Source organism: Elephantulus edwardii, unplaced genomic scaffold, assembly GCF_000299155.1.
Source record: "Elephantulus edwardii isolate Elephantulus edwardi_28Jun2011 unplaced genomic scaffold, EleEdw1.0 scaffold00026, whole genome shotgun sequence".
NCBI classification, from domain to species: domain Eukaryota; kingdom Metazoa; phylum Chordata; class Mammalia; order Macroscelidea; family Macroscelididae; genus Elephantulus; species Elephantulus edwardii.
In genome coordinates, this window is record NW_006399776.1 from 4,381,625 (window position 1) to 4,392,918 (window position 11,294).

The following is an 11,294-nucleotide window of genomic DNA, read 5'->3' on the forward strand; positions in this document are numbered from 1 at the left end:
GATTGGCACAGGACAGAGTGGAGTTTAGGGCTGTTGTACATAGGGTCGCTATGAGTCGCAAGCGACTCGACGGCACATAACAACAACAAACAACACTAGAAAACAATTGTGTCGACCCCAGAAGGAAAGTACATCTTCTACAAAACTTCAGGCATGTTGTCAGGAAGGACAAGTCCTCGGAAGAGGGCATCATGCTGAGAAAAGTGGAGGGTCAGCGAAAGAGAGGAGGATTCTGGACAAGAAGGATTGACGTAATGACTAAAACAAGGGGCTTGAGCATGACAGAGACTCTGAAGATGAAGCAGGACAGGGCCGGTTCAGAGGGTCCCTACGAGGAGTAGTTGACTTGATGGCATCTAACAACAACAATTACCTAGATATTCTTTCCCAAAAGGAAGTTTCACTGTACAATTTTCTCTACTCCATCACAACTGTTTCTTTTGGGAAAGAAATAGATACTGTCACATGAAGGATTCAAAGACTAAGCCACATTTTGGCTAACCATGCATAAGGAATGACAGGTCTCTAGTATTAACAACACCTAAGTAACCAGAAGAATGTAATTACCTATCATCAAAGCCCTCTCTTCCCTGGTTTCACAGCCTGAGGGAGAGGAAGGACAAGTTGGTCAGTCAAGATAGTGAAGAGAATATGGGAAAGCTGGTGTGGCCCCAGTGAACACTGAGATGCATTCTATTAAAGAGAGGCAGTGGTTATGAGCACAGCATAAACCTGCTGCCACGGGTGGACCCACGGTGATAGGTGGCGTAGAATAAAGAAATGGCTTGGGATGAGCAGTAGGGAGGCAGCAGAGCTGTGAGTTAAGTGGAGATAGGGTCTTTTACAATTTTTTCCATTCCATAACACTTTCCCCCTAATATTTTTTAAATTATTGTGTGTGTGTGTGTGTGTGTGTGTGTACCATCGAATTGAATCCCACTGGTACAGGAGGAGATTGTCCCTCCTTCTCCAGCGGAGCATCTGGTGGATTCGAACTGCGAGTGTTCGGGATGGCAGAGCAGCTTCTTGCCATTAGGCCACCAGATATCTCCGCCTAATATTTTAATAACTTAGAAATTGTGATGTATCTGATATTAGAAAATTTCAGTTGTAATAAGCTAGGTGGTGGCCATGACCATCTGTTGCCACTCTGGTAAGATCTAGAAAGTACCAACATTGAAATCCCTTGGGTTTTGTAAAATGTGGCGCACGATGAATTGCAGCTTGGGAAATCCACCTATACCCTATCTTTAAAAAGAACTTAGTTCAGGAGTTTCTGGGTATAGGAGCTTCAAGGAGTAAAATACTTTATTAAGTAAGGGGAGTGTATTAAGGGGCTTTTCCCTGTATGGAGGAGAGGTTCTTTCCAGATCTTGGTGTTGCAAGGACAAATAAAGCCATTATTGTAGAATATTGTAGAATGAGCATGAGGATCCGGGTGGGGGTGGGGGGTGGAAATAGAGGGGTGAGGATGGGTCATTGAGTTGCACAATTTTATGGGTGAAGGAAATGAGAAGGATCTTTTGTGGAAAACAATGTATTCAAACTTTGTAAATAAATCAGAATTTAAAAAAAAATGTTGGTTGTGGCTGAAGGAGCTAGATATCCCAAAGAGTGAAGAAATCCAGGACTAAGAATGAAACTAGATCAACTGAGAAAGTACAGTGGGATCTAGGGTAGTAATAATATCAAATAGGGATGGCAGACACCAGAGAAATGTGGGGACAATTGAGACCCTGATCTATCAAAAGATGAGTCTGGAAAAGATGGATAAATGGAGACAAGATTTGAGGGTAACAGGAAGATTACACAGCCCATGGCTGGTGGGTCAACCACTGCCAGTAGATTAGAAGGTTCTGTGTATGAAAAGAGGGAGCATGAGAAACTCTCCCCACACCCCACCAGCCAGTAGTATGAGAGACAGCTGAGGGAAGAGTTAGGCAGGGTCTCAGCCCCAGGAGGAATGGAGAAGGGATTCCTGGAAAAAGAGTTAGAGGTAGCAGTATGTCCGTGATGCAATTTTGACTTTGACTCAAAACTGCGAACTGGACCCTCAAACAGGAAATAAGAAGCTTCTCTGGGCGGAGCCAAAAGGAGTCCCCTGTGTGGTGCCATTAGCAAATTCTGAGTTTGAATACACTCTTAAAAAAGAAGAAAGGCTTGGTGAAATTTCTGAAGGTCATAGATAGTGCAATCTCCTCCTGTGTGATTTACTACCTTTGAAAATCTACTAGAGGGTCAGCTATGGGTTGGATCTCACGTATTGTTTCTCTGTATCTATTCAATCTGTATGCTGAGCAAATAATTTATGAAATCAGACTCTATGAAAAAGAATGTGGCATCAGGATTGGAAGAAGACTTATCAACAATATCCCTTATATAACAGTCTGCCTTATACAGATTACACAACTTTGCTGAAAATGAAGAGGATATGAAACACCTCCTACAGAACATCAAGGACTACAACCTTTGTTATGGATTACATTTTAACATCAAGAAAACAAAGGTCCTCACTACAGGACTAACAGTCAACATTATGATAGATGAAGAAAGGATTTAAGATGTCAATAATCTCATTTTGCTTGGTTCAACAATTAACAATCAACACCCTTGTTCCAGCAATCAGAAGACACATTGCATCAGGCTGTCAGGAAACTCTCCAAAATGTTGAAGAACAATAATGTCAGTTGAGGACACCTGGTTCACGCCATGGTCTTGTAAACCACCTGCGAAGCATCAGAGAGCTGGACGGCGAATAAGGATAACAGAAGAATTGATGCCTTTGGATTGTGGTGGTAGAGAAGAGTACTGAATATCTCATGGAGTGCCAAAAGAACAGACACGTCTGGAGAAAGTGCAGCCAGAGTGCTCCTTGGAGGCAGATAGTGAAGGGTCATCTTTCATACTTTGGCCATGTAGCTAGTCAAGGCTTTTCCTTGGAAAAGGACATCATGCTTGGGAAGATGGAGGGTCAACAAAGGAGATGAAGACCCTCAATGAGATGTATTGACTTGGTGACACCAGCAATGGGCTCTAGTGTGTCAGAGATGATAAGAGTGACACAAGATGGGGTAGGGTTCAGGAGGCTGTTGTTCATAGGATCACTGAGTCATACTCAACTTGACAGCAACCTAACAACAACATAGAGAGGTATTGTGAGAACTTCTTAACCTTGTTATGCACATAGTAAATGAAGATGGGGATATTAAATCATGTGCCCACTTCTTTACAGTCAGTCATGGAGGGAGCTGCCAAGTCACACAGGCAGGTGAGACCTATGAGCACAGTCACATTCCTGGCTGTATGATACACTCATATTCACAAGTGCACATTTAAAAAAAATATGTTAGTTGACTCCACCTCATAATGACTTTACCTCTGACAGAATGAAAATATGGCTGCGTCTTTGGGAAGGTTAGTGTGTCTGAACCGAACGTGCTAACTCTTAAGCCATTCACTTTATGGAGAGTTTCTCTTGTTTTTGCTGAACTTTTACTTTATCAGTCATGATGGGTTTTCCCTCCCTGCAATTGATCTTTCCCAATGATGTGTCAAGACTAAGTAAGCTCAAGTCTCATTAACCCCACTTCTAAGGAACATTCTGACTGTATTCTAAGATTGAGCTGTGTTTGCTCTTCTTGCTGGGTAATCACTGTATATTCTCATCAACACAACAGTTCAAACACATTAATTCTTCTGTCTACATCTTTCTATTTGACATAGATGACTATCATTGTCCTAAAGGACAAGCAATCACTTTCTCGTGAGGGGTGAGGGACACACATCAGCATGTGCAATTGGACACATGATTTCTTCAGAGCAGTTATAGAATCTTCCAGTCCAGTGTTCTGGTTAAGGTTTTGACTGGTCATTGACACAAATTAGACTGCAAAAATGTTTAGGATCTTGCTACCTCTCTTAAGAAGCTACAAAATTGTATGTAATAAGAGTGGTCTGTATTTGAGAGTCCAGAATGAAGGTTGCATAGTGAAGTGTTACTCGGGGCAAAGGGTGGGGAGTGGGGATGGGGGCGGGAGGGATTGTATACCAATGAAGGAATTTGTCTTTTTTCTTTTCAAAGAGAGGAGTGAACTGGAGGGGAGGGATGGACAGAGAGAAAAGTGCAACAATGAATGAATGGAAATACAAAATATCTAAATGTTCATTCAAATTAATAATAAAAAATATTATAAATAATAAAAAAGAGTGGTCTATATTTATTTTCTCCCATGTACCAGACAAAAGCCAAAACACACTGCCATGTAGCCAATATCATGACCTTGTAGGACATAGTAGAACTTCTGTATATAGTTTTTAATTGAGATTTTAATTAAAGTTTATAAAGAACTTGGATTTCCATTCACTTATTGTTGCACATTTTCCTCCCTGCCTCCCACCCCGCAGTTTTTTTTCTTTTAAAAAGTTCTTTCGTCCTTACTGTTGTCTCCCTCCCAGACCACTTTACTATGCAGCTCTTATTCTGGACTATTGTCATGCCAATATCTAATGATATATTCCCTTTAAGGCTTTATATCTTTAAGAAAGCAAACAACAATGTCTTTGTCCCAAGGAGTAGGTGATAGTTTTGAACCACTGACTTTTTGGTTTATATCTCAGTGCTTTAACCATTACACAACTAGATTTTTAAATGCCTTTTTTCCCTTTAAGGTCCATTAATTTATTAATCCTCACAACAATATTATTCTTCATCCTCTTTTCAGAGGGAAACTTGTGGCAAAGAAAGTACCTGACCAGGATTCCCAAGTGCTACTGGCCAGGATTTGAATGTGAGACATTTGATCTGTGAACCTGGACTCAGCTACTCTGCCAGTCCATTGTCAACTTCCAGGGGCCAGGCCCTGAGGCATAATTTGATCTCTGTTGTGGCTAGATAAACGAATAATTTATCTTCTTGATATCGAAATCAAATGAAAATTTTCAAAAAAGTGTAGATCAGATGGAAGTACAAAATACCACATTTTTTATTGACAAAGCTAGTACTGGCTTCTGAATCTCAGAGTTAGGTAGATTTTTGTGCATAAACTAGGGCTCTATAGGCAGATTACCTGAGTGTGAATCCAGGTTTCACCTCTTACTACCTCAGTGATCTGGAATAAGTTATTTATCCCTGAAAGTCTCAGTTTCTTCATTTGTAAAATGGAAACAATAATAACCCTTAACTCACAGTGCTGTTGTAATGATTAAAATGTGGTGCTGGAGAAGAGTACTGAATATACCATAGACTGCTAGGAGAACATACAAGTTGGTCCTGGAGAAGGTGAAGCCAGGCTGCTCCTTGGAGGCAAGGATTCTGAAGCTTCGTCTGACATACTTTGGATATGCTACAAGGAGGGACCAGTCCTTGGGAGGGTGGAAGGACAGTGTAGGAGAGGAAGGCCCTCAATGAGATGGATTGATTCAGTGACTGAGGTAATGGTGATTGGTGTGTCAAAGACAGTAAGATTGGCAAGGGATAGAGCAGGGTTTAAGGCTGTTATACATAGGGTCTCTACGAGTTGCAAGTGATTTGACGGCACATAACAACAACAACAACAATACATCAGGGGAGCTTTGGTGGTTAAGTGGTAATTGTGCTGTCAACACAAACGTATGCAGTGCGAATCCACCAGCTGCTCTGAGGAAAGGCAATCAACTCCCATGCAATAAATTGTTTCTGAAAACCTTCTAGAGGGTCAACAAGAAATAAACCCTGACTCTATGACACACAACAATACACGAGAAGCACTTAGAGCAATTACTGGCACATGGTGAATTCTCAAAGGAGCATAGTTATTATCATCAGTACTAATTACCTGGAAGGGTGTTCTGGTGGCTCAATGGTAAAGATCTGTGAATGCGATTTGAATCTATCAGCTGCTCTGCTGGAGAAATACGGGTAATCTCCTACCATTCGATTCACTGCTTGAATATCCATTGGAGGCTCAGCTATGGGTCTGTTCTGATGGTAGCCCAGAGGCAGGTGCACATACCTCTGTTTGACTCCCCACAGGGACAGGACTTGCCTCTGTGAAACTCCAAAGTGGAGCAGAACAGACGTCCTTCCTGCAGGCAGCCTGCTCCCAAGGGAAAGAGAGAAGGGAAGAAGGATTTCTTTATCAGCCCACACACGGGAGGAGAGAGGTAGGAGGGTTGTGCTGCTTGGGTGATCACCACGGGGACGTGTCACATGTTTCCCCCAACACCTGTCCTCATTATACTGGGTAAGACTCATTTTAAGAAGAAGTCATTCTTTACTGACCAAGCATCTAATAACTAATCACACCGGGCTTACTTAACCATTGAGGAGTTTTGTGTGGTTTGTTTCCTCTCTGATTCTAGAAGCAAAGGCTAGAGGATTCAGATTAGTTGATATGAAAATTCAATGCATGATGCTCCCTAATGGGGAAGAAAATGCATACGTACATATGATACGTACAGGAAAAGAATATAAGTCACCTTGGGGACAGGTGGCTGGGGTTTCTTTTAAGAGAAAGTGCAGGTGTTATTTATTTTATATAGTTTAATTGTATTTTAAAATTTCAAAAATATGGAACACTTCACGAATTTGCATATCATCCTTGCACAGGGGCCATGCTAATCTCCTCTGTATCATTCCAATTTTAGTACATACACTGCCGAAGCAAGCACACAAGATATTACCTTTTTTAAACTGTGATTTTAACAAAAGTTGAATGTTCATTCATTCGTTGTTGCATATTTTCCTCCCTAACCCACCCCAGTTGACTTAAAAAAAGAGCGAACTGGGGGTGGGGTGGGCGGGGAGAAAAGTGCAACAATGAATGAATGGAAATCCAAAATCTCTGTAGCTGTTCATTGAAATTAATAAAATAAATAAAAAGATTCGTTAATATTTGCATAACTAGAGAGATAGTTGGCCATGCATGCTCCCTTTATCATTATCATAATTGTGATAAATACTTGATTGCTAAAGAAAAATTGAGCTTGTTTTTCAGTGATTCTGTTGTGCCTTAAAGAGTGTGGCAGAACAGCCCCAGATGACAGGCGGGGAACGGGGAGGTTTAGTGAGGCTGGGGTGTGGGAGGGCAGCTAGCTCTGAGAAGATGGGGGCCTTTCTAATGCATAGTCTGCCCATCTGCCCTGAGTGAGGAACAGCTTTCTCTGGGACTAGTGGGTTGAAGAATACTTGTAGAGAGGCTAATGGTTCTTAAAACACTTCCCTAGCTCTCCCTTCTTTCCAGGTCATCCTGGCCCTACTTGTGCCATAAATTTACACTCTTCTCTGGTAACCCTGGGAACTTAATCATAGATTCTGTGATGGCTCATCTGGCCCGCTCAGCCCAGATCACACAGGAGACTCACTCACAGGCCAGAAAATATCTGTGGGAGGCACCATATAGACTGAGCAAACCATCACTTTAGACTCAAGCAGACCTGAGTTCAAATTGTAACTTCACTTATTATCATTAGCTGATGTGTAATTTTGGGCCTCAGTTTCTCTTCTCTGAAGTAGGGCTAACCATTGCTTTTTTTGATGGTTATAGTGAGGTTAAGCTCTGATGAGTAAGTAGGGAGTTGAGCTGCTAACCCAAGACCGCTCTTCTGTAGTCGTTTTAGTGACTTCTGTAGTGACTTCTGTAGTGGTTTCTGTAGTGACTTCTCAGGAGAAAGATGGGCAATCTTCTTCTGGATGGCTAGCTGCTTCAGAAACCCAATGAAGGATTAGCCATGAGTTGGTTCTGACTGATGACAATGAGCTTTGAGGTTTGGCATAATGAAGATTAGTTAAGCACACACTCTGATAAACTAGGCACAGTGTCTGTCCCATAGGCATTTGCTGTATACATTCCCTTCCCTTATGATAATTACAGCTAATGTTTAATACTCACTCTTTGCTATTGAGTCAGAAATGAGTGGCTGACCCTCTATTTGGTTTCCAAGGTTGTAAACAGAGCAGGGAAAACTGTCTATCTTCCTCCTGAGGAACCACTGGTGGATTTGAATGGTCAGAGAGGCACAGGCTTCAAGTCAGCAAAGCATCTGCCTGTGAACTGTGTCATCAGAGCTATGTTGTTATGTTGTTGTTAGGTGCCATTAGACGACTCATAGTGACCCTATGAATGAAAGACCTGAACACTTGTATAACTTTCATTGTTTCTTCAAGTTCATAGAGTTTCCTGAGGCAAGCTATTTCAGAAGTGGATGCCACTCCTGCTTCCAAGCTTGTTTTAATCAGGGAGCCCCACCAAATACTGTCCAGCACGGGTAACTACATGGTGCTAAACACTTTTTCTAGATTATCTCATTTAATCTTACAATAACTCTTTGAGAATAATTTTAGTATTATTTCCATCTGAAGAAATGAAGACTTAAACAAGTTAAAAGGTTCCTTCTAAGTCACATGATGAGAGAGACAACCCCAGGGATCTTCCTGAGCCCAAGCTTTTAACCATTTAATTCGACTTCTTAACTCATAAAGATCATATCTGCTGAAGACCCCTTTGCCTCTTCATTCAATAGGCCACACTGTCCCTGGCAAGATTCATATTATGTTTACAGGGAGACTGGTCACTGCCCAGAGCAGCATTCTTGGTTTGCTGGGACACTTTCCTGTCTTCTTCTTTTGTTGGAAGTGAAAATGGTGGGAAGTACATGGCAGGATGGAGATGGGTGTGAATACGAGTTAACATGCATGTGTGGTGGAGGGTTTGATCCCAGAGTCTCCTAACAATTCTCATCCAAAGCCTGCTTGCTTCTCAGATCTCTCAGCTCTGTGCGAGCATGTTTTGTTTCTTGTTTATAGTTTCTCCCCAATCACTTGCCTGTGTCTGGCACTGATAGATGCTCAATAAATATTTCCTGAATTAAGGCCATGAATCATATTGGAGATGTGACCAGAGAATCCATCCAGTGACTGCATGGGAGAAAGACCTGGTTGATCAGCTTCCATAACAATTATAATTTAGAAAATCCCAAAGGACAGTGTCCCAGGGGATCACTATGAGGAAACTGATACGAAGGCACTTGACAAAAACAGATCATGGAACATGGAATCAGAAGCCAGAGAAGTTACCTGACTGAAAAAGAGGTATTAACCCTCACGAACACATTTCCCTTTGGGGTTCTTCTATTTCCTCCGTTATAAGGGGAGGTACATAGATAAAGCAACATGAGGGTTCCTTCAAATCCTAACATTTTATGCATAATTAGTCTTTGTGGCCCATTCTCTCTTTCTAGGGCTTCTATGTTTCAGAAAGACATAGATGGCTACTGGAAAAGTAAGATACTGGAGTTTGAGCAAAAGAACTGGAAGAAATCTTACAAAGATACAAGAGAATGAAATAGAGACTTCACATCTAGACTGTTCAGAATTTGTATAGGATGAATCACATAGCTTCAATGACTTTGTTTTAAAAACAAATAACAACCAAACAAACAAAAAGCAAGATTATTTCAGAAATACATTCAAGAGCAAGAGAAAACGACACAGAAAGAGATGCAGTCCTGCTCTCACATCCACACTTACTCCATGTCTATTTTGTAGAGATTTGACGGCTGAGACTGCTCACCCCCACCCCCTTCACACTTGAGGTCAGACAGAGCCTGGCTGGGCTGCTGCCAGGATCCTTCCCCAGTGCCCATGTGCACAGCTGAGCTGTGGGGAGGTGCTGAAGGGGACGTCTTTCAGGGAAAAAACCCCATCCAACAACCGGTAAGCTACTCACCGGAGGTCTCTTCCAGACGAACTGGATGGGGAATTTCTGGCTGTAAAAAAGAGAGGTCTCATCCGGTGGGAACTCAGGATCCACATAAAGGACCTTCTTTTCTAGACATTTCTTGCGTAGCTGCTCAAATGTCTTCTCTTTCACGCCGATAATGGGAAAATTACGGCTGATGATGGCTGAATAGATGCCACTAGGGTTTCCACCTCCTGCCTCGGTGGTCTTGCCTTGAGCTGGTTGGGGGATTGGCCCCGGGGACCTGGGCTCAGCCCCTGTCCGTGGGGCCACAGTCGCACTAATGACAGTTGGCATGGCAGGTAACTTGGGGAGGAAAAAGATTTTACAGAAAACACAATACAGCTACCTCCAAGGAAAGGAAGCAACCACCAAGGGGAAGTTGGAGTGAGTCTGTCATCTGAGAGAAAAATGTCCACATCCAGTTCAAAGTCTAAAGCCCATCAGCAGGTCGTCCAGCTTGAAAAGGAAGCCATGCTTCTGGAGCCACAAATTCTTCCCTGAGAAGGAGCAATCAAGGACTTCCAAAGCAATTTTTACATAGGGGGGTCTCCTACCAGCAGCATGCATGCCAGAGGGAGAGAAAGAGAGTGAGGGTTGTGTTTCAGTGGCCTGAAGACGCTTAAGCCAGGAAAACTAAAAATAGACATGAAGGAAGATTGTGAGTATGAGAACAGGAGAGAGGCTAGCATGAGGGTGGCTGCATGTTGGAGAGAGAAAGGCCTGGCTAGAGAGGTTTCTGTGTTGCCATTAAGTGCTGGTGCTATCAGAAAATGAAATGGAATGCCTGACTCTATTGATCATAGAACATCAGCAAGGAAATTCTGGGGTGTTACTGAGTAGACAGTTACACAGATTATCAGATTACTGACTGTCAAGTTAATGGAAAATGTTGAAAAGGATGGCTGTGAGATACTGAATTCAGTGGAATAGTCTAGGCCCTTCCCCCCCCCCCTCTGTTTGGCAGTAATTATTAACCACATCCATTTTGTATACCATATACTTCAAAAACACTGGCACTTGTGCACAGGAAAGCATCACAAAGTTGCTCACTGCTGTCTGTACTAGAGAAATGCAACCAAGGTATTGGCTGGGCCCAGTTCCTCGCCAGAGCTCAAGTCTCTTTTCTAAGATCACACAGAGTTGTCGGAAGAATTAAGCTCTTTCAGGTTATAGGGCCAAAGACCTTGTTTTCTTTTTTAAAACAGTTTTTAAAAAACTATATGATTCACAAATAAAAACTATACATTAAAGTATATACAGTTCTGTATTGGGTGTTTTGGTTTATTTATAGACATGTGTGACCATCACCACGGCCAATTGTAGAACATTTCCATCACTTTAAGAAACTCAGGATTCAGGAAGTGAATTACCCAGTAAGTGAACAACTTTGCTTATTTTTTCCACACCAAAGATACAAAATGGGAACAAAATTATTTATCACACTAAGCATTGGAACCAATATCCTTAAAAGAAAAAATACATCCAGCACCGGGTATATAGTGATTATTCAGGTGTTCCACACAAGGCATCTGACTAAATAACTGGAATTGGAGACTGTCCTAGGTTGGGAATCAA

The 11,294-nt window shown here is 42.0% G+C and overlaps 1 protein-coding gene across 1 annotated transcript in view; it reads right to left on the bottom strand.

The window, feature by feature from the left end:
- CAPN3 (calpain 3, (p94)) overlaps window positions 1–10,013 on the bottom strand; it is a 57,001-nt gene extending 46,988 nt beyond the window's left edge. Inside the window, 1 exon segment of the mRNA XM_006882978.1 lies at window positions 9,705–10,013. Coding sequence (XP_006883040.1) covers window positions 9,705–10,013 — 309 coding nt within the window.
- Window positions 10,014–11,294: the final 1,281 nt, after the last annotated feature.